Source organism: Plecotus auritus (assembly GCF_963455305.1).
Source record: "Plecotus auritus genome assembly, chromosome: 2".
NCBI classification, from domain to species: Eukaryota; Metazoa; Chordata; class Mammalia; order Chiroptera; family Vespertilionidae; genus Plecotus; species Plecotus auritus.
In genome coordinates this window covers 37463158-37487539 of record NC_137771.1, presented here as the reverse complement: position 1 = coordinate 37487539, position 24382 = coordinate 37463158, and the positions used below count along the sequence as shown (strand labels likewise).

The 24382-nt window shown below is 42.4% G+C and overlaps 1 protein-coding gene across 2 annotated transcripts in view; it reads right to left on the bottom strand.

The window, feature by feature from the left end:
* SPATA6 (spermatogenesis associated 6) overlaps positions 1–11043 on the bottom strand; it is a 51999-nt gene extending 40956 nt beyond the window's left edge. The window contains exons 1-3 of one of the 2 annotated variants that reach the window (XM_080655200.1): positions 10799–11043; positions 3319–3456; positions 1683–1731 (exon numbers count right to left, since the gene is read on the bottom strand). In XM_080655200.1, the coding sequence (XP_080511326.1) occupies positions 1683–1731; positions 3319–3456; positions 10799–10849 (238 nt within the window). In that variant the 5' untranslated portion in view covers positions 10850–11043. The remainder of the gene's footprint in view (positions 1–1682; positions 1732–3318; positions 3457–10798) is intronic. The other variant, XM_080655199.1, reaches the window with a different exon arrangement.
* Between the last annotated feature and the right edge of the window lie 13339 nt (positions 11044–24382).

The following is a 24382-nucleotide window of genomic DNA, read 5'->3' as shown; positions in this document are numbered from 1 at the left end:
GTATGTTACATAATGGGAAATGATATATGTGACTCAATTCCTGGAGAGAATAAGTGGGAATTCTGTTTCTGTTCTGCTTGCTTGTTTTAGTTTTTAGATTCAATTATTGATAGATAAGTATTTTTATAACAGAAAAATTTCAGAATGACAAAATAATTATCTCCATACTTTCTAAGATACACAATTTCCCAGATACTGAGTAAAATGTTCAGGATATATTAAAAGTCATATACCCACTGGCACCAAATTTCCACCTAGCTAGTCTGCCACAGTGAAAAACAAAATACCAAGTGATAGAACAGCTATAAAAAAATAAGATGCAGGTTGTGAATTCTCTGGAGAAGAGTCACTACACTATAAATTCCCTGAATGTAGGACAATGAGCCCGCCTGATCCCTCTGTATACGCCCAGATTCTAGCGTGGTTCTAGGTTCCATGTTTCTACATTGCCAGAGTCCCAGTGGGGTATGGATGGGAGAAGGTGTGGAGGAGATGACTGACACTGATGATAGCCAATATTTTTGACCTTTTCATCCACAGTTCCATATTAGACCACAGTTCCATATTAGACCACAGTTCCATACTAGACCACAGTTCCATACTAGACCACAGTTCCATATTAGACCTATCTGGTGATCCCTGATCCCTTTCTAACTATAGGAATAAACAACAGAGCTTTTCATTTCATACCCAGAGCTCAAATAACTTATTCCCACGTGTATACCTTTGCATTGCTGCTCTCAGAAATAGCTATACCAATTTTATAGTTGACTCCTGGTACTTTGAAGAATTTACTGTTATCCACAGCCTTGAAAATGTCTCTTTCAAATAATTTATTAACTTTAAATGTAATTCAAAATGCAAAACATATGTATTTTATTTTATTTTTTTATTGATTTCAGAGAGGAAGGAGAGGGAGAGAGAGAGAGATAGAAACATCAATGATGAGAGAGAATCATCGATTGGCTGCCTCCTGCATACTCCCCATTGGGGATCGGGCTCACAACCCAGGCATGTGCCCTTGGCTGGAATCAAACCTGGGACCCTTCAGTCCGAAGGCTGATGCTCTATCTACTGAACCAAACCAGCTAGGGCAAAACATATGTATTTTAAACTATCATTACATCAATCTTCTATTATTTACTCTCTTGATTTGCAGTACACTGAGAGTAAAGACATATTTTTGTCTGCAGGGAAAAGCTCTACCTAAAATGAATCTCTGTTCTTACATTATAAACAATCTGCATTATCTTAATAAATAGTTCTCAAGAAGTGTTCTTTTTAATCTTTATTGTTGAAAGTATTACATTATTTCCCTTTTATTTCCCCATTGACCTCTTCTAGCCCGCCCCCACCACTCCACTGAGGCCTTCACCACCCTATTGTCTGTGTCCAAGGGTTATGCATATATGCATACATACAAGTTCTTTGGTTGATCTCTTCCCACCCACTAAGTGTTTTTGTTTTCTACAGATCAACCACAGGGAAAAAAAAAAAAAATTCCCAGCCTCTCTGTAGCACATGTATTTTTTATCATTATTTCCAGGTATATTCTGAAATTTTAAAAAAATGATCAAAATTTTAAAAGTTCTTATTAAACCCTTTTTAACTGTTATCCAATTCAGGATTAAAGAGCATGATTCTAAAATGTCTTAGAACCAGGATTTAAAAATTAAACTTACATTCAAGTTGTGCAACCACATCTCCAGGGTCTACTGCTTCAGGGAACACCTAGAGCAGAGAATGGAGAGGAAACAGGATGGAGAAGAGGACGTGAAAGGCACATATCTATAACTTATCCCCTCCCATGACCAACATATTCCTTTCCCAACCAAAAAAAACTTTTGACATTCCAGAGAACTATCACTTCCTTTCTGCTTCCATGATCACTGTGGAAGATTTCACAAACATTACAGCTGCCTCTGCCTTCCTCTCATACTTCATCTGCTAGCATTCTTTCCTTTCTTTTGTTACCATGATCATATTGGCCTTCTTGGTGTTCCTCCAACTTATCAAGCTTATTTCCAACAGGAAGCCTTTATATTTGCTACTGGAGGCCCGGTGCACAGATTCATGCACAGGTAGGGTCCCTAGGCTTGCTGGCAATTAGGGCCAATCTGTGGGGCAATTGGTGGAGGCGATCGGAGGACCCGCTGGCACCCATCTTTGCCAGCCTGGCGCTGCCTGCTCACCAGCCCCGACCCCCGCTGCTGCCGCCAGTCACCTCCCTCTGAGGGGCAACCAGCGGGGTGATCAGGGGGTCCCCCGCTCACACCTGCCTTGGCTTGCCTGGGGCCTACGGGCTGGGGCAGCTCCTGTGTTGAGTGTCTGCCCCCTGGTGGTCGGTGCACATCATAGCAACCGGTTATTCTACCGGTCATTCTGCAGTTTGGTTGATTTGCATATTAGGCTTTTATTATATAGGATTCCTCTGCCTAGAATGCTTTTCCTTGCCTAGACCTTCAAATAACTGATCCTGTCCCATAATTGAGGCTCAGCTTAAATGTAATTGCCTTCTGTGACCACAGTTTAAAGTAGATAATCCCCTTAATCCCTCAGCCTTTATTCTTTTCATGACACTTATCACTATCTAAAATTACATTATTCATGTGTTTACTTAATTTTGTCTGTTTCTCCTATTAAACTGAAACTCCAAGAGGGGGAAGATATTTGTCTACCCAGCGCTTTAAAAAGTGCATGCAACAGGGCAGGTACTGGGTAATTATTTGTGGAGAAAAGGAAGAAGGAAAGAAGGGAAGGGAATGGAAGGGAAGGGAGGGGAGGAGAAGGGAGGGGAAGGGAAGTGAGGGGAGGGGATAAGAGGGAAGGGGGAGGAGGGGAGGGGAGGGAGGGAGGGTGGGAGGGAAGGAAGAAAAGAAAGAGGGAAACAGAGAAATAAATAAATTTTAAAAATGAGAAATATGATTGGTAATAACCAAAAGCAGCAGTTTTTGGAGAAGGAAGAAATGAGACTTATAGAAGGAAGTATCACAAGACAGCCATAATAAAATATGACCTGTTCTTACTATCTCCTCTCTCTTTTTTATAAAAATTATGATTTAGAATTGAAGGTGCTATATTTATCACTATGATAATTTTAGAAATGAATTGATCCATTATGAAAAAAGAGGTAATTGATTCAATGTATAATATAATACATATTTCTTTTCAAGCCTCCAAATACATGTGACAAATCTTTCTTTGAATTAAATCAAAGTACATGGTCACCAACAATAATTTGGGTTCTGGGATTTTATTCAAAGTGTGGAACTACTTTCACTTTTTGTTCATTCATTTTGATCTGAGATTTGAACTCACCTTTTCAAACACCATTCTGGCATTGAAGACCAATGGAAAAGTGGCTGGGACACATTGTGTCTTTTTATATTGGCCAAACACACAGATGCTAAGATAGATGTCCTCCTTGTCTTTCAGCACTACTCCTGGACAAGTTACCTGAAAGAAATTATGTAGATGCATGTAACTGCTTTATAAATTTCCTGATCTATCCTGCCTAAATGACTTATAAAACATTACATAAAAACACTACCCTGCTAAGCTAAAAAAAATGCACAAATAAAAAGATAGAGATTCTAAGTATTGACAGAGTTAAAGGAAATGCCTTTCTAAGTTCCCTCCCTCTGAGAAATCTATGATTTTCCATTTGGTTATCTGTGCCATATTTGAAGTTCTAGGCACTAATTCTTGAGACAGACACTAATAATTCTAAACAGTCAGCCTTTGGGACCCACTCTATGCTGAATGCTGACATAAACTTATTCAGCATCATTTAATCACAAAGGATTAAGAATCAGCAGAAATAAAGCTCTATACTAGAAAACGCACACACAAAACACCAATAAAAAGCACAAAGTTGACTTGTCTTACCCTAAATAGCAGCTGATATACACCCTCATCAAAAGCAATATGACCAAGTATCGAAGCAAGTGAATTGTACATTTATAGCCCAATAAAATGTTTTTAAATATAAAATTGCACTTAATTATCCTTGTGTTTGACAGAAAGTATAGGCACAAAATGTGGGGTTTCTAACAAATCCACAGTGCGATCTCTGCGGTTCCTACCCTATTGCAGTGTCAGTGATCACACATGCTCTGAGGGTCTTAAAGGCTCTCTAAAATTCGAATCTAACCTACCCATATAGTACTATTATCAACACCCCCTCATAACAGGATCAAAGTATCTTTTTTATTATTCTCTAAACACACACATTGCTTTCTTGCCTCGTCTTCTTCCATTATCTGGATTACTCCTCCTCATTACTCCATCCCATCTCCTAATTTATTCCCACCAACTTCCAAGGCTTGCACCAACTATGATTTCTTACAAAAAGAGAATCTTCTCTTGATTCACCAGTTAACATTATTCATTCAATCTAATTCAGATATTGATTATGAATTTACTATATGCAAGTAAATATGTTTTAGATTTAGCATTTTGTAGTGATCATAAGGTTCTAATTATTGTCACCATGTATTTTAATTAAATGTGTACATCTCACCTCTTTTATTTGACTGTACATCCCCTGAGGACAGAAATTGTATTTTGCTCATCAATGTGTCTAAAAACACCAACTTTCATTATTAAGAAGAAGCTCAAACATTACCTAGTATGGCTTTTGATATTTTATATATTGTGAGAATGAACAAGTCATCTTTTCTGTCAAAGGACAGTTTAGACAGCTGCCATTTTGAACTGTGTGACTTGGCAGCTGCCCTGGGGGCCTCCATCTTGAAATGGCAAAGGCCAACCCCTCCTTTGAATTAGCCAATCATGAAAGACTGTGTGCCTGAGCTCCATTCAAGAGTAAGAGACAGGTCAGTGGGTCAAGATTAAAAAGCCAGGCAGGAAGCCTGTTCAGTGTGCGTGTGCTCCCAGGCCATGTGCGTGTGCACCCTTCTGCACAGAAGTAAAGATATCTGCCTTGCTGCCTGGCTCCCGAGTAAGTTTTGTATTCTACCAGGACCCCTGAATTTGGGGGCTCACCTTATTTTTTACATATATGAAAACAACAAAGCCCTAAGAAAGAATAGGTGAATTACTTAAAATCACACAGTAAATGAATCAACACAATACATTCAAAGTGCTTAGCACAGTACCTGACAGCATTTATTCAGTAATAGCTACCATTATTAGACTGACAACCATTACCTGCAATATTAAAAGACTATTGCATTTAATAAATAAGACTTTTTGCCCTTTGTACACAGCAGTGTACAAACTGAAAAAAAAAATACAAAAATAATTTATAATAAAACATATATTTCTACATGTAAATGCTTAGGCTCAAGGTATAATATTTGCAGCTGTGGGCCCTGAGGAGGGGGCGAAAAATACCTACCATGAATGAGCTAACTGGTTCAAATTGAAAATCAAATCAAATCAAATAAAGAACAGAACCCACTAGCCATTTCTAAACAGAGGCCTCTCACACAAGTGGCACTTTGGAGAGAAGCCTGCATTGAACTGCCACCTGCAATGTGTTCCTACAGTCTGAGCCAGCCCTTACAAAGGAGTTCCTGGAGTTGTATGTTGTATTTCAACCAATTGGACTGAGACTCTCCCCCACCTCAACCCCCTCTTCCTGCCGCCGAGTCCCATCAGAGCATCTTTACCCATCAATCAGAGCAGCTCCATTCTGATCAATCAGGACAGCACTTTTTGGAGCAATCAAAACATGAGGATTTGAAGCCTTTATATGCATGAGGACTGACTAGTCAGGGACTGGGGTGGGGACTTCTCTATATATGTCACCTTACCTCTGGCTTAGAAAGCATACTTTCCCTTTCCCCCAAAGATGGAAGACTTCATTTCTCCCATGTCTCCAGAGCAGAGTGGAAAGAGCCAAGCAGGGTGAAGCTGTCTAGCAGGAGAGGGGCCATACCTGAGTTCACCTCGCCCTAGACCACCTCACAGCCATGCAGTTCCACAGTTGTGCTGTTTCATTATTGAGCTATAATACTATTGAGCTGTTTCACATGGACACCAGGAGATATGTACAAATATATGCACTGCAACACTGTAATATTTAAAAATCTGAAAACACTGGCATTTAAAAGTTCATCAACGGGGGATAAAAATTAAATCACTCATATAAACATACAGCATTACACAGCAATTAAGGAAATGGGCTGGATCTGCAAGAAACAACCCACAAATTTCAGAAACAGTGAAGTGCAAAAACAGGTTTGTAGAAGGATACATACTATATGATTCCATTTGTGTAAAATTTTAAACGAAACAATAGTGTAGGTAATACTTAGACATACACAAATATGTAGTAAAAATACAAAAACCTGAATGAAAAGAATATACTCCTACTTCAGGATACTGATTACCTTAAATATAAGATAAAAGATCTGAAAGAGGTGCAAAGGGGCCTTAAATAGATCTGTAACATTTTATGTCTTTAAAACAAAGATCTGCAGCAAACATGTAAATCATACTACTATTTGTTAAATTGGTGTGTGTCCTGTGGGGGGGGCGGGTTAGGAGCGGAGGGTGGGAGCGGGCGGGGGTGGGGGGGTGGGAATCACATTATCCATGGGTATTTTTCCTGTAAATTTGAAGTATTTTATAAAGCATTTTTTAAAGTCTATATACTGCAGGTAAATTTACCACCAAGTGCAGGGAAACTGAGATACCACACCACAGAAACGTGGACAAAGACCACATTCAGCTGAGTATTGACTGAAAAGGACCCAGATCTGTTTGCCCCAATGCTATCAATAATTTGAGTGAGGTAATGGGGTGAAGTGAGTATAGAGAAGAAAAAGTTGGAATTATACAGTAAACTAATCCCAAACTAACACTATTCAGGGTAAAGCAAATAAGCCTGTTTCATTGCCCAGGCATTGGGCTTTACTCTTATATCTCCAATTTCTTCCATTTTCCCAAATAATGTCATGAAAACTGAACTAGTGAATAATAAATAGAGAGAAACAGAAAAAAATACTTTTTCATATCACAGATGTTTCAAATATTAAAAGTTTAAGTGATGGGAAATATTATTTTGCTGCTCTTTAAAAACAAGTTACTTGGCATATCATATCATTCTCCAGACTCATTGAGAAAAGTCACATTTGATTCCTAAAAATATATTTTCTCTCAAGTCATATGACTCTGTTGAGCAATGCAAAACGTTGAGATTACCACTAATATAAAATTGCAGCAAAAATAAACATGGAGGGGATGAGGGGAGAGAAGAATGGAGTGCCATACATTCAATAGGCAAGGAGAGATAAAACATCTAATACCTAGTTTATAGGAACTGGGGAGCAAATTAAATGTCACTACAAAAAATTTAAACAATAACACAACATAGGCTATTCTATATCTGAACCCCATCTCTTCAAAAGGTAATGTGCACAAAAAGATTTTTGCAAGAATGAATGTTTATAGAACCTTTACCCCCGGCAACCACAACCTGTTAAGAATCCAAATAATCATCAATACAGAGAATAGATAAGCATATTATATGCGCATACAACAGAATACTACTCCACAACCTAAAGGAACAAACCACTGATAAACACAGCAACAAAAATGGATGAATCACAAGAATATGCGGACCAAAAGAAGCCAACACAAAATATGACTCACTACATGGCCCCATTGAATATGAAGTTCAAGTACTAGTAAACTATAGTGACAAATCAGAATAGTAGTTCCCTCTGCATGGGGTTTACAGGGGCATTAGGGAACTTTCGGGGGTGATGGAAGTATTTTAAATCTTGATGTGAGTAATGGTTACATGAGCATATGAATTTAAATTCATTGGGGAGCGAGGCTGGAGAGGGGGAAAAGGAAATGTCAAGGTGATGAAAAAGTAGAACTGCTTCATATTAAAATGGATTAAAAATATCTAACAAGGAAATGCAACATGTAAACTCTGATTGGACCCTCGTTTGAAAAAATTAACTACACAATTCATTTTTGAGACAATCTGGAAACTTGAGTATGGCCTAGTATTAAAAAAATCATCACTAAGTTCTTAGGAGTGTGATAATGGTTTTGTGGTTATGTAGAAAAATGTCCTTATTTTTAGAAGATGTATACTGAAGTATTTAGGAGTGAAATGTCATGATATCAATAATTTACTTGAAATTTTTCAGCAAAATATATTTATTATATATATACACATATACAGTATGTGCAAATAAATTAATGCACATATGTCATGGGATATAGTTATTCACTATTCTTCCAACTATTCTGTATGTTTATTAAAAACGTCAATAAAAAGTTGAGAAAAAAGGAAGATGCCATCTTTTATAGTTGTAGAGTGATCCTCAGGATTTAATAAGTAAAAAAATGAAGTGCAGGATAGCTTATGTATCATATTACCTATTGTTCAAAAAATGAAACTAAAAAGAACATGGGTTGGGTTATTGTACAGGTATGTGTATCTACTTGACTATATTACAAAAGGAAATACTAGAAGAATAAATAAAAAACAAATAAAAATGGTTACCAATAGCAGATGAGTAAAGATGGAAAATAGGTTTGAATAGGGCTGCCATCAAGACTTCTCTGAGTATATCATTTTATATAGTTTTGACTTTTATGCCTTATATATAAATGCAAAAAAAATTAAATTAAATTGAAAAAAAACTAAATAGAAAAGATGCAATAATTCCTCACATAATTCCTCTATTCAATCAAAGCCAAATTAGTCAAAAGTGTTACATTTGTATGGTTATTAATGGCCTTTATTGCTCCTTCTGAGCATCAGAGCCATTTAACAGGGCTTGTACTGGTCAGAAAACTTAACATATTGTTGCAGATGTGCCCCTTAAAAGTTGTGCAACCCTAGAAAAATAGTCATGCTATGCCTCAATAATCTTCTCACCTGTAAAAATGAATAATCCAATGATAGCTAAGATTTCTTAGAAATGTAAAATCCTGTGACTCAAAAGTTTGGTGGAAAAAAAATATATAAAAGGAATGTTTCCACCTGCATAATTTCTTAAGCCTCCATGAACAACAAAGTTCAATTTTACAATTACTCACTTTGTGTAGTGCAACTAATACTGAGGAGGAACAATAGTGAAATAACATTTGTTTCTCAGACTCCTTCAGGAGTAATCAGTTACAGCACAACCAAGCACTTCCTCTTAGAAAGTCTGTATCAGCAAAGGAAGGGAAGCAGAGCCAGCCAGCCAGTCAGGCCCAGGCTCTCATCAGTCTGCAAAACCCCATTGGTTAGCAAGCAAGCAGCAGCCAGTCACAAAGTCTGTTGAGTTTTGCTAACTGCCCTGAAAGAGTGGTTAGGAAACTTTGTGTATTCTTTTGCTGAACTAATCTCACTTTACAAAACATTTGCCAAATGTTGGCAGCTCTGGAAAGAAAACATGTGAAGCGAGGGCTGTGGAGTTTCCAACGCAGCAGAGGGAAAAATCTCTGCTGGCTTCAAGGCAAACGGAGAGTGCCAGAAACTGATCTCCTCCACCCCTGCCTCACACACTGCCCCACCCAGCCTCCCTTCTTTAAGACCTAACAAAAGACCTAAAACAGTCTCGTGACTTCCCTGGAGGTTTCTGGGACTGTGCTGCAGCAGCCTCGGGCGGGACAGGCAGGACAGGGGGATGCTGCCAGGTGGGATTAAGTGGAAAGAGAAGCCTTGCATGCAGGGTGTGCAGGGAGAGGGCTGCGTGGTGCAGCACCCCGGGAATGATGTTGCACATTAAAATGCCCTCATCACCACCGACTCGCAGTTTTGATGAGATCAAAGACTGATTTGAGAGATAAGAAGACTCAAAGAGGTGGGAGGAGAGAAAAGGGACCAAAGGAAGGAGGACTTTTTGGTTCCAAACTGCTTGGAGGTCTCAAACTGGGGTATGGAAAAGCTCTTTGGAGAGGGGCAGCTCCCATCTGAAGAGGAGAATGAGGGGGTTCTCTAAAGAGAACGGGGAAGGGAGTTTTCTCATAGCATGGAGAGGTACAAGCCCCGCACTAGGGGAAGGACTGGGCTGGATTTGCACAGCAGGTTGGGGGGATAGAGCCCCTTCCGCAAGTCTGGAGCAACTGCGTGGACTTGCAGGTCCTCCAGAGGGAGTTCAGAGAAAGGTAGTTTCTCTCTAAAGGTTGATGTCTTTCACAGAATAACGGGAAGGATAGGGGCTGCCTCTTAATGCTGGGAAGGAAGGTTTGGGGATTGGAGGGGCCTGCAATGATTTCTGAGGGGCTGGCTCCGGGAGGGACCAGGATGCTATGGCAAGGAGCTTTGTGAAATGATGGCATACTTCAGTTGTTGGGTGTAGGGATTCGACTTTAAATACTGAGAATAAAAGCCCCTAATCAGAAGGTTGGAAGTTGGATAAAGTCCGCCTGAAGCGATTTGGGAAGAAATGCTCACTATCCTCCCCCTCCCCGCTTCACAACCCCCAGAAAGGAGGGAAGTGGGGCCAATAACACTCTCTAAGAGAACAGGAGCAGAAAAAGAGAAGCCTGCCCCCAAATAACTCACAGGAAAGTTGAGGTGGCGGGGAGGGGGGGTCTCTGAGGCGGCTTAGAAATGATTGGAAGAAACTGCAAGTGGAAATTGGGATGAAGCGAGGAGTGCTGAGGGGGGTCAGGCCTCTACCTGACAGGAGTGGGAGGGCGCTCAGGAGTTTGAGGTGGGAAGACGGAGGTGACCAGGGGTCTAGGCTCCCTAAGGATGGTTCGGAGAGTGAAGGAGGTTTGGGGTGACTCGGGTTCTCGGAGTTGAACGGTGTAAACTCGGGGGGCTCACTGGCACCCAGGCGGCGGGGGCTGGGGCGTCACCGGTACTCACAGAGCGGATCTCCAGCGCCAGGGCGCATTGCAGCGCCTTCACCTTCGGCATCCGCGCGGGGAGGGACGGCGGGGAGGGACCCCGGCCGCGGGCCCGAGTGAGGCGAGGAGACGCAGGGCGGGACGGGGACGGGGAGGAGACGAAGGCGGCGGTGGCAGCTGTGGCCCCCAGGCCGGGGCCCGCGGTCCAGCCTGGGTCCCGCCCGAGAAGCAGCTGTGCGCGGGGCGCAGACTCGTTGTCATGGCATCCGGGAGGGGCGTGGCCGGGGGACAGCGGGGCGGGGACGCGCCGGAGCCACCACGCTAGGGCGGGCGGCTGGGGGCGGGGCTCGGCGTAGCCGGACAGGGCGGGGACGCGCAAGGGGGCGGGGCTTCAAAGGGCCATGGTGAGGTCGGGTCACCTTCTGTGACATCAAACTGTGAGCCCAAAACCAGACAAAGGAGAGAATGGGTGTGTAATGGGACAGGGTACAGGTGCACAGTTGGACTCCGGAGTCCCGAGTTCTAACGTGGCGAAGCACCGCGGGCTGGTGGCGTCCCCCTGCTACGGCATCCCTTTCCCCAAGTGTAAAGGATAGCCATTAGTTCGCATCTGAATTTCACTATCCAGTTTACAAAGACATCTTGAGGAAACAGGATTAGAAGAGACTTGCCCAAGTCAAAGGCAGAATCATAGTTTTACCTTTCACATTTGATGTTTAATCCGTCAACACTCAATCTTTGTACATGATGTTAGATAGGAATCTGGGATTCTGATTTGTTTTAACTCTACGGAGTGAGCTAGATTTCCCAACAATGTCTCCTAAACTTTCTAAACTTCCCCTTATTGCTTTGTGGCACCACCTGTGTCATATATGAATTACCTAAAGTTCTGTCTTCAAGTTTTCTATTCTGTTCCAGTCTTCTGTCTGTCATTCTTGCAACAGTATCACACTGCTTTATTACTATGACTTCTTAATATCCTGTTTGGCAAGTCTCTTTTTAATGAGATTGATTTAGCTATTTGTGATCCTTTATTGCTTCATTTTATTTCAGAGTACCTTCATCAGGTTCCTCAAACAGTCCAGCTGGGATTTTTATTATGATGCATTAAATTTATGGACTAATTTGGGAAATTGACATCTTAGGAATATTACATCATCCTATCCAAGAACATAAAATGTTTGTCCATTTATTAGCTCATATTCTATGCTCTTTACTAGAGATTTCAAGTTTCTTGCATAAAGAGCCTACTTAATTCCTAGGTATTTAATTATAGTTTTTCTTTTTTAAAAAATATGTTTTATTGATTTTTTACAGAGAGGAAGGGAGAGGGATAGAGAGTTAGAAATATGGATGAGAGAGAAACATCGATCAGCTGTTTCCTGCACACCCCCTACTGGGGATGTGCCCGCAACCAAGGTACATGCCCTTGACCAGAATCGAAACTGGGACCCTTCAGTCCGCAGGCCAACGCTCTATCCACTGAGCCAAACCGGTTAGGGCTATAGTTTTTCTTTATACTATTGAAAAATAGTTTCTTATTTTTAAATTATATTTACTAGTTTGTTATTGCAACTGAATAATGTTTTAGTAGGCAGTTTAATTACTGGACAATTACCTTAAACTTGTGCAGATATGTATAAAACCCAAGATGTTTTTTTAAAAAAATATATTTTGATAGATTTCATTGAGGAAGAGAGAGAGAATCATTGATTGGCTGCCTCCTGCATGCCCTCTACTGGGTTCAAGCCCACAACCTGGGCATGTGCTCTGACTCGGAATGGAGCCATGATCTCCTAGTTCATAAGTTGATGTTCAACCACTGAGCCACCACCGGCTAGTCAACCCAAGGTGTTTTTAAAGCCCCTCTAACTTGATAGGACTCAACTTCCAAAGTCTGTTTCCCCTACAGGTTTTGTTATGCTTGGTTATAGACTTTGTTAGGGCAAGTCTAGTGCAGACCTTAGTACAGGGCATGGTTCTTTCTGGTACGGTGCAGCCTTTCTGGTATATCTCTTGGAATCCAGGAGTATTAACAAAGTGTTAAAAAATACATCTCCACAATGGAAGGTTCACAGCTTCAATGTTCCCCAGCAGCACTTGATCTCAAGAAATTCTGTTCTGTTCCCAACCGCTGCTAACTGGAAAGCCTCAGGTGGTCTTACCCTGTGCGCATAAAGTTCATCCCTCAGCCTTGAACTTTTGGGGAAATCCCTCATAGGTTTCTGGACTTTTTCTGCATAGCTCCTGTCCTAGTCAGTTTGGGTGGCTACTATGCCAGAATAGCATTGACCAGGTAGCTTATAGACAACAGAAATTAATTTCTCACATTTCTAGAGGCTAGAAGTCAGGATCAGGGTGACAGCATGTTGGGTTCTGGTGAGAGCCCTCTTCTGGGTTTGAATGGCCATTTTCCCTTTGTGTCTTCATGTGGAGAAGTGGACACGGGAGCTCTTGGGGTCTATTTTATAAAAGCACAATCCCATTTGTGAGGGCTCCATCCTAATGACCTAATTACCTCTCAAAGGCCCCACCTAGAAATATCATCACATTGGAGGTTAGGATTTCAATATATGAATTCAGGGAGCACATTTGATCCATAGCAAACCATTTGAAGATGTTCCTTCTGTCATAGCCTTCAAGTTTCAGCGTCATACAAAAATTCAGCTGCCGATTTCCAAGCCCAGAAATAGAATTTTGGTAAAAATTCTAACCCTCATGAGTAGCAGCATTGTGAATGGCACCACTCTAATTAATGACATCTCAGGAAGCTTTATCATCACAGGTAGCAGATAAGACAGAAATAGTACTGCTTCTGCGCTTCCCCTCCTTTTATCCTCTGTAAAATTTTATGGGACATAAGTCTAATGAAAAATGTAAGCTCTTAATCTTTCCCAGAAATCCTACCTCATTTGATGAATATTTTAAAGGAATAAATTAGAGATTTTTTTTATTTTTTTTGCTTTTATACAGTCTACTTTGCATTTATGAAGTGAGGATGGGAACTCAGACTCTAGCCAAACAGTCAGCCGGTTAGAGGCCTTTCTAAAGACCTCTGTTCTTTCTCATGCATGTTCAATCTCCATAAAAGAATTGATTTCTGACAGTCAGTATATTCATTAGTTATAAGGCGATTTACATAATAATAACCATTCCATTCAGTGATGGTACATTATATATCAGGGGTTATATAATGTACTTTATATACATAATTATATACCTCACACATCTCTACAAGGTAAATATTTATATCCCCATTTAACAAGTGAGGAAGCAATCTTGGAGTAAATGAACTTGCCCAGCTCTCAGAGCAACTGGCACAGCAGGAATGTGAACCAAGTCTGCCTTACTCCAAAGGCAGCCTTCTTTCCACTATAAAATGCTGTCTCTCATTATTTGTTCTTTAAATGATATCATTCACAAACATACTAATGAATTTAAGTTACAATGCAACCAAATAATCATGATGACAACAGTAATTATTATAGTAATAGATATTATATATATATGTCATTATGATCTTGCATTTGAATAGAAATTTGTTTCTGAAAGCATGTTTCTGCACTTAATTTGATTCTCAGAATGATTCTGCATATTTTAAAGTAGAGCTATTTCTAAACCTCTACCACTAGACTGTAGAAAGGTGTGAAAGGTTTAAGATGAGCAAGACTTGTAAAATTTCTGATATAGTTTGGCATGAAAAAATATTGTACGAGTTTTCTTATATAGAACAACATGAATTGCCCCTTGGAGGAAAAAAATGTTTGGCTTAAAATGTATTATGCAACTATAATAATAAATACGCAGGAGAATGTTTTGTTTTATTAATATTGTCTCCCTACACAAGATATGCTAGTTCAATCAATGCTAATGAGATTGCCATTCCGCTGAGTTTTAGAAAGTAATAAGCCAATGAGGAATCACTTCCAATTTCTCAAATAACAGCCTCAGGGAAAATGAACTTGTAATAGATGAGCTTGCTTCTGAAAAACAAGAGGTGAGCATGGGAAGAGAGTGTAAAAGTTCTGAACCCTAGTTACAAACTGGATCTGCTGGAATTGGGTGTCACTGCCATCCCAGTGGGTGGCCTCCTGAGACTCCACACTACGGCCTTTTTTCAGGAAAGAAATGGCCTGGGCACCAGCCAACAGCATTGCATTGACTGTAAGCCACACCCATTCAGGGAAGAATTTCTTAATGCAGAAGGATTCTCTGGTGTTGGAACTAGGCAGCTTTGGGGGAAGGAGGAGGATTCTGATGTAAATAGCACTTATTTCACCTACAACTACCAAGCTGTAAGTACCTGGGCCACTGAGTATTTATGGTAATTAAGGTTAAATGAGGTTATTGGGGTGGGCCCTAAATCCAATGGTGTTCTTATAAGAAGAGATTAGGACACGGACTCACATGCAAAGAAAAAGAGAAAAAATGGCCATCAACAAGCTAAGGAGAGAGGCCACAGAAGAAACCAACTGTGCTAACTCCTTGGTCCTGAACTTTGAGCCTCCAGAATTGTGGGAAAATAAATTTCTGTTGTTTAAGCCAGAAACTGTTGTCATTAGTTATGGCAGCACTAACACAACCTAACACAACTAGTAAAAAGAAAACAAAACAAAAAAACACAGACTTGATCTCAAATCCATTTTACATTTTCATCTTAGGAACACTCATTTTCTGAGCTCTGACCATTAGCGTGGGCTGTGCTATCTTTTTTCAATCATAATAGCTTTCACCATAGGAAAATACCAAATACTTAGGTAAATTGCTTTCACTTGCAAATTATAGAAAACTCCATTACCAATGGCTTAAGAAGTAAAGATATTCAATTATCTCTCATAACAAGAAGTCTGGAGGTGGTCAGGAGGGGGATGCAGCTGGAGGTCACCTGGTTTGCAAGCCCAGGTCTTTCAATCTTTCCATTTCACTGTGTTCAGCATGTTGTTGCTTTAAAGATTTTTTTTTTTGTCTTCATGGTGGTTGTTTTCAGGCTGGTTGTCCAAATTCACAACAGGAAAAGGGACAAAAGGAAGTACCAATAACTGAGAAAGTCATGTCTGTCCCTTTTCATAGGGAAATAAAAGCTGTTTTAGAAGCATCCCAACAGAACTTCTTTGCTAGGTCACAGGGCCTCCTGCAGCTGTAGAGGAGGCCAGAAGTGGAATATTTCACAAATGAGAAAAGGGTATTCATGACCAAGAACCAGTGGTCTCAATCCTCAATGGAATCACCTGGAGAAATTTAGAAAATATAGCTACCTGGGCTTCATTCCCACAATTGCAGATTATATATTGTAAACTCTACAGGTGATTCCATTGTGTAACCAGGTTGAAAACCACTGATGTGTGGACCAATTATGGTTCATCCATGGCACCACCTGGAACAACACCTGGGACTCAGCAAGCAGGGGAGAAAAACTGTAGAATAGGGATTAATATCTTGTGGCAGACACAGTTAGAAATTATTTGCTCACAAAACAAGAACAATGCAACTCGATTTGGGCATATTTGGATATAAGATTGAAATGATTGATCAATCTCTTTTTTCTCTCCCTTTCTCCTCCACCTTCCTCCCCTTTTATTTCTCTTCCCCTCTATTTTCCTTTATCTCCATCTCTCCCCCTCACACTCCATTTTTTTCTCTTCATCTCCCTCTCCCTATCTCTAGCACATCTTTATAACCAGAATTAGATCATTGTAAGCAGGATTATAAGGAGTATTCCCCCACAGAACCCAAAGAGGTCATCAAGTCATTGGTTGAATGCTTCCAGTGACAGAAATTAGAAGATTGCTATGAAAATATTCCTAGTGCAATGAACAGAAAAATGTGATAGGCAAACACAGTACTGAGGGAGGAGCTAATGCAAGTCAGGGACCCTGATGCCTCTTGAATATACAATAAATTTGTTTGTCTGTCACATAGCAGACACTCAAAGAATGAACAGATGTGGAAGAGAGGTAAAAGAGGAAGAAGAGGAGGAAGCAGGAGCAATAGTGCTGATGCCTGAGGAAGAGATGCCAGGTAAAGCTGGGGTATCATCAGCACCGCAGCCTGACCTGAACCCGAGAAACTACCTTTGCTTGTCCACTGGGGCTTCGGGCCTCCTGGGTGAGCTGCCTGTATTCTCCTTCCTCTTCACCCCAGCTGTTCTACCATACAAAGGGCTATATTCTCATCGCTGTGGCAGGAAGTTTGCCCATTACCAACCCTCCCTATGTGCCTCTTTGATTTGCAACATTTAAAGGGCATGAAGAGCTGCATTGAGATGCAGGCTTTTAAGCCTGAAGTTAGCCTAGTGTGAGTCCCCACTGAAACATCCTCGCTGGCAGGAACTGCTGAGCACAGCTGGATGGATGGCAGCATTTGCCCTATAAAACATTTGATACTTTGCCAATAACTGTAAAGAGGAAAAGAGGCCCCTGTCTAGTTTGAAGTTACAGAGCAGCTTTGGAATGTGCTCACCAAAGCACAGTGTGCCCCTGGCTCCATCCGATTAGAGTGTCCCAGCCTTGCTATGAACACAGTGTAGTTGGCAGTGCGCAGGCCTCTGACCTAGCCCCACTCAGCAAAGCCCCAGATCCCTCTCTTCCCCATGGGGTGGGGGTGAAGGGTGTCCTCAGGAACCACTGAAGCTGGCCAGCCATGGTGCCACAGTCATTCTCCACTTCACCTCTTAGTGGCTTTGTTTGTCAGTGGGTGCAACTACCATGACAGAAGACTAGAGACCTGAACCTCCGCTGAGTTACTGTCATTCTTTAGCTGTTTCTTCACTTGCACCCTGGCTTCTCTGCTTTCCCTATCAGGGCCCTTGAAGGAGGAGTCTCTGCAGGCAGTGCAGACATGCCCCTCAGTCAGACTTCAGAGGACGGGTAACCTACTGAAAACAGTTATTTACAAAGCTTACCAAAGGTCAACACCATTTCCAATTTTCATATTCATTCTTGACAAGTGTGGATCATGCTATCCAGGGCCAAGTTGGAAGACAGTTGAACGGTAGCATCCAGTCTCAAGTGCAAAACATGATTCTTTCCTGTTAACCCACAAACCAACAAAATCCTGGCAGGAGTTATAGGCCATGCCTGTAGGATGAACTCCTTGAAAACCTGTGTATCCTGCTGAAGGCATCCTGTGAGATCCAATGCGCTTGAGGATTCAAATGCCTGGAATCTGGGCTCAACCATCAGGTTCAAGTCCTGTCACTATTTCTCCTCTGGAGACCTTATACAAACAGAATTCCTGGAATCTTTGCCTTCCCTGTCTTAGTTTGGCTTCCCCAGGACCCTCAGACAATTATTTGAGTACAAGTAGTTTATTGAGGTGGTGATCCCAAGAAACTAATCAGGTAAGGAAGGAGGCCATGCAGATCACCACTGTGGGGAACTGGAGCCTAATCCCAGTGAGAGCCAATGCAGAATATATGCCTGAGAATCATTCCATCCAAAGGGTGAGAAATTTGGCATCTTTATCCAGGCCTTCCCATCAGCCATTGGGTGAGAGTGTTAATTCCAGTCCTCCTTGACCTGCCATGTGGGCAGAGCGGGCTCCAGCAGCTGCAGAAAGCAGAGAATCACAGGCGCTGGCAGAGGGAAGTGTGGTCAGTGAGCACCAACCGGTGCATCTTCGGTAACAGGGGTGGACACTGACATGGGAGGCTGTTGTTCCCAAGGTGGATAAGCAGGACCCTCTCATGATCCATAAAGAGGGCCACAACCAAGGAAAAGTAGCTTGTGTGATCCTCAGAGTGTGGTGACAGTTTGCATGGAAGCCCTGAGTGATGTATCCAGCAAGGAACAGCTGGGATGTAGGAACTGGACCAGGCCTACATCCCTGGGCCGCTGGGCACTGACAAGAGGAAGGCTGGGAGCTGGGGTTTCAGACAGAAATCTTAGTTCCAAAAGAAATTGGGTTTGAAAGGAGAGGAAACTGAGGCATAAATCTGCATTGCTGTAGATAAATGGTTCTCCATGCGAATGCTAACACCTTATAGGTGTTTCAGAAAAATGTGGGTCTTTTATAAATGATTGTCCTGGCACTTAGTGGGAAATATTCAGAAATACATAATGAAGTGTTCAGCATCCCCAAACCCCACCCCTCCACATATTTTTAAGGTGAAAAACGTATTTATAAATATCTGAATTTACAGCTTAACTTCATTTCGCATAGAAACTCAAAGCCACTTTTGCCTAATTTTAGTACAGAGCAGTTTTATTTTGTTCAGGACTCTACAAGAGTTTAGAAAAACACATAGCTCTCAGCTAGTGGCAGTATTTGAATCACCAATTCAGCATGCCTGACTGAGTGAGCTTGCATTTGCAGTTCTTTTCAGGTAATTTTCTGAAGAGATGAAAGGATGTACTACTTCATTATATCTTTTTATGTAGCTGTGCCAGAGCTGAGACTCATTGCTCTATGCTTATCAAACATACTGGGAAGAATAAAAATAGCTCCAGACTTCCATGCTGGTGGGGACCAGCGACTGCCATCCTGAAAGCTTCTCCACCCTGCATTGTCTTGACTGATTCTGTCCTTTGCCTTCAGATTTTGGTATCTGCTTTACAAGGCTATCAACAAATCTGGTAACTTCCATACTTGAGTGGCTAAGGTGTCTGAAAACCTTACCCTAAAAAAAGCAGTTACGAGGGATTGGCTGATTAGAGGTGTTTACCCTAGATATGTGATTCTGGAGTGAGCAAAGGTGGAATGAGGGAGCTAACTCCTATCATTTAATTGCTGAAGGGCTTACATAGAGCAAACTGGTTCTGAGTTGGAGAGAAGGGAAAGCTAAGACCAGGGGTGATCTAACTGGAATAAACACATCAAAATATTAGGGTGCAAATAAGGTTACCTTTTTTCCAATAACAATCAAATTCTCCCTTCCCTCACCCCTTAGATCAGTTATTTTCTGGAAGTCCAATGTTCTTTCCTAAGTCCCCTCTTCATTCTTCCAATTATCTAAGAATCGAATCCAAACCGGGGTCTATTAGGCTTTCACAGGCAAATACTAGTAGAGACAGAATTGAACACTGGGCATTCCACTCCTGCTGTTGCATCTTTCTCCCACGTGGTGGCACTGTTGAAGACAGTCCAGCAGAGTACAGAGACACTGCAGGCCAGCTGGGGAGTTGCCAGTAATGATTGCCATGGTTCTTTGAGGAAGGTTAACCCTAGCCTAAAGGAACCCCAAAACTTTGACCCTAAAGTTTTCAATTCTTAGTACTTGCTCTTTCAGCTTAAACACCCAGCCACATTTCAAGGAACAACTAGCCATATTTGCACTGTGACACTGGTGTCTGACTCTTCAGACCCAAACCTCTGTCCCTTACCCTCCTCTCCTATTCATGTAGAATGAAGGGCAGCTTTTCCTCTTGAACTTACAAAATACAGAGTCTTATTCTCCCCATTTCTCAGATCACTTGTCCTCCTTTCCAACTCATTTCTTTGCCTGACTATTCTGAGTGGTCAGTCTCTCTTATTACACAATAATGGTTATCTCATAATTATACCCCTGGTAAAATATCTTCTCTGGCAGGCACCTACCGCAATTGATTCAAGGAGAGGATCAGACTTTAACATAATATAAGAAAGAACTTAAAATCCGGAGCTCTATAAAGTCTGCCTCAAGAGGTAGTGGGCTTCTCATCTCCAGAAATACTTAAAAGAGGCTATTTGAGCAACCCCCGACCAATATCCCATCATGACATGTGGCTCAGAGAGGACAAGGCTTGCCTGTATTAACTGTTACCCCCAGTCCTCCAAATAGAACAAATATCACAGTTTTCCCTTTTGCCGAAACTAATGAGTCACGATTCGAGTAATGTTTTTCTGTGGCTCCAAAACCATTTTGCTTAATGAGGTACTAAGTCTTTATAATTAGGCCCAGAAGGAAATGAGGACGTGGCCCTTAAGAGCAATAATTATTTCAGTTATTTATGGTAATAAAAAATTGAAAATAGGAATTCTTCCTCAGAATGTGACTATTTATTCTTTTACATATTGCCTAACAGGCAATTACCCTATTAAGGCGGCGTTTTGTCGCTAAAGACATTAATTGAAATGTAAATTAAATGTAAATCAGCTAATTAAATTGATATGTAATGAACTTGTCAGGCGGGCCTCTCTGATCAGATGCATTTCACTAATAAACAAGCATGGTAGCCCCCAACACGCCGCTGAGCGCTGAGCGAAGGGTGCCTGAGTTGTTCCCTGGGAAGAAGAAGGGAGGGGCTGCATTACCCAAACCTCTGGGAAGAAAGGAGACAGTTCCTTCAGGCCCTCAGAAACGTGTTTCCCTGTGATATGTCTCTGGGTCTCTCTTCAGTGGTTTCCGCAGATATAAGGCCTTCAGTTACAAAACCTAGAAAATTCAACTCACACTGCATCAGGCAAATGGAACACCCAGAAGTAGGACGGATTTCAGGGTGGCTTCTCCATTTCTCTCAGGTCCTTTCAGCCATGCATGCCTCCCATGTTGGCTTCATCTTTAGGTTGACATCTTCATGGAAACATATCACATGTGGCGGGGGCTATTGTTTCTACAATCACTGAAGGGAAAGGCTGAGGCTCCTGCCAATTGAACCAGCACAGCTTTGCAGGCAGCATGCGCTGCTATAGTGAAATAATGAGACTTGCATATAGTTGGTAGCTAGCTGCTCCCCCTCCCAATAGCGGCTCCCCCCTGGAATGCCTCTCCTCTTCCTGGGCCTCCCAGAACCCTGCAGGCTAGTCTAAGATTCAGCAAGGAAAGGCTTAGTGCCTGACCTAAGAGGGGCCTTCAGAACCCTGCTATGATGCCTTCAGAATGTCTGGCACCTATTCTGATCGGTCGGTGCCCTTGCTATGCTGGTTGTTAAATATTTTGAAAAATTTTCCCATATTAGATCACTCCTAAACCAATTCCTGTGATTAGGAAAATTCCATTTACTGATTAGCTACATCCCTGAATTTACACCATGGCAATGGGAAGAATTTCTCTTGATTAATCTAGACTCTAGATCAGGGGTGGGCAAACTTTTTGACTCGAGGGCCACAATGGGTTCTTAAACTGGACCGGAGGGCCGGAACAAAAGCATGGATGGAGTGTTTGTGTGAACTAATATAAATTCAAAGTAAAGGAGCGGAGGGGAGAGCAAGAGAACCGGATAGAACAGCCGGATCCGGCCCGCGGGCCGTAGTTTGCCCAAGGCTGCTCTAGACTCTTGAACTTGAGTGTGCCCCAGAATGACCTGGAGGGCTTTTACAACAGACTGCTGAGCCCCACTCCCTGAGTTTCTGATTCAGGAGTGGGCCCTGGGACTAGATTTCTGTGCAGTACCTAGATGATGCTGACGCTGCAGGGCCAAGGACTGCACTTTGAGAGCCGCTGCTTTAGTTCTTTGCCAAGCTTGGGAGAACTGAGAGCATATTATTCAAATCATTTTCTGTGTAAGGTAGTTCAAATAAGGAACCTGGGCGAGAAAAGCTGCTCTAGGCTAAGGGTCAACAAAGTATGGGCCACAGACCAAATCCGAGCTACCACACATTTTTGCAAATCAAGTTGATTTAGGACACAGTCATGTCCATTTGTGTGTGAGCTGTCTATAGCTGCTTTCATGCTACGTTGGTAGAGTTGTGTATAATTGGGATGGATGTCTTATGACCGGCAAAGCCTAAAATATTTACTAACTGATTCTCCTTGAAGAAATGTTTGCCAACCCCTGCTCTAGACCAATCAAGGCCACCTCTTGAGCTGAAAGTGGGGTTTATCTCACCTGTTAGCCTGACCACTACAATAACCGCAAAGTGAAATGGATGGAAAGGAAACAATCCATGTCTACCATATTCCTCATCTGTTAAGTGAGTATGAGCATCCTCGCTCTAAAAAAGGCTTTGGAATCCTATATAATAAAAGAGCAATATGCAAATTAACCCTCACTACGCTACACCCACAAGCCACGCCCACCAGCCATGCCCACCAGCCAATCAGAGCGAATATGCAAATAAACCCAACCAAGATGGCTACGGCCACAGAGAGCAGGAGGGAGGCTTGGGTTTCCCTGAAAATGGAGGAAGCCAAGCTTTCCACCTGCCCTTGCCGGCCTAGGCTTCCACTCAAGGCTACGTAGTTTCAATGATAGAAGATACATAAATCCAAACAGAAATGGCGGCAGCCATGGAGCTGGAAAGAGCAGGAGGCTAGGGTTGCCCCCGGTGATGGAGGAAGCCAAGCTTCTGCAGCCCTGGCCGGCCCAGGCCTCCGCTTAAGGCTACAAAGTTTCAATTAAAGAAGATACATAAATCCCAACAGAAATGGCTGCCACCTCAGAGCAAGCAGAAGGCTTGGTTGGCTTCGCTCCACGCTACAAAGTTTCAATTGTAGAAGATAAATAAACCCCAGATACCAGGGCTTCCGCTTGGGTCACCAGGGGGCGTGGCCGGCCTGCAAACCACCACAGGCCCCTCGCCCAGGCCGCCCCACACCCCAAGGGAACCCCCACCCTGATCCAGGACACCCTTCAGGGCAAACCAGCTGGCCCCCACCTGTGCACCAGGCCTCTATCCTAGCTAATAAAAGAGCAATATGCAGATTGACCATCACTTCAACACACAAGATGGCTGCCCCCATGTGGTCAAAGATCCTGCCCCCATGTGGACACAAGATGGCCACCACAAGATGGCCAGCAAGGGAGGGCAGTTGGGAGGGACCAGACCTGCAAGGGAGGGCAGTTGGGGGCAATCAAGCCTGCAGGGGAGGGCAGTTAGGGGTGATCAAGCCGGCAGGGGAGAGCAGTTGGGGGTGACCAGGCCTGCAGGGGAGGGCAGTTAGGGGTGACCAGGCTGGCAGGGGAGCAGTTAGGCATCAATCAGGCTGGCAGGGGAGAGGTTAGGGGGTGATCAGGCTGGCAGGCAGAAGCGGTTAGGAGCAATCAGGAAGGTATGCAGGCGAGCAGTTGGGAGCCAGCAGTTCTGGATTGTGAGGCCCAGTGGGATCGGGCCTAAACAGGCAGTCGGACATCCCTCGAAGGGTCCCAGATTGGAGAGGGTGCAGGCTGGGCTGAGGAACACACACACCCCCGTGCACGAATTTCGTGCACCAGGCCTCTAGTCAAGTGATAAAGTTTATACAAGTATTAGCAGAAGCAGACAAAGGGATTAGTTAGCATCAAGGATATGGGTCTGAGGCATAGCAAGATTTATATGCATATAGTCCCCTGGGCTACCTCAGCGACCCATGCATCAGCAGACTGACCTCAGCTACATCTGTAAATTCCCTCAGATTTCTCCTATGTACCATGCTCTGACAAGTGAGATACAGATAGTTTTATCAAGACATCTGAAAACATTCATTCACCCATCCATTCACTCACTCACTTAACAGATATGTACTGAGCACCTATTTCAGGTAAAAACTGTTGAAGGGATTCAGCAGTGAACACAATGGGACATGCTACAGTAAAGCTCCCAGTAGTTCAGCTTTGCCCATGTCCATAGAAGGTATATCATTGGTTCTAGGCCTGTTTGGTGGGAAAATCCACAATAGATGCCCTTTATTAGGTTTGCTGAACATTTGCTAAGAGGTTTTTATCTTTTGGTTTTAACTTTACCTTTTTATTCTACTAAAATAATGAAT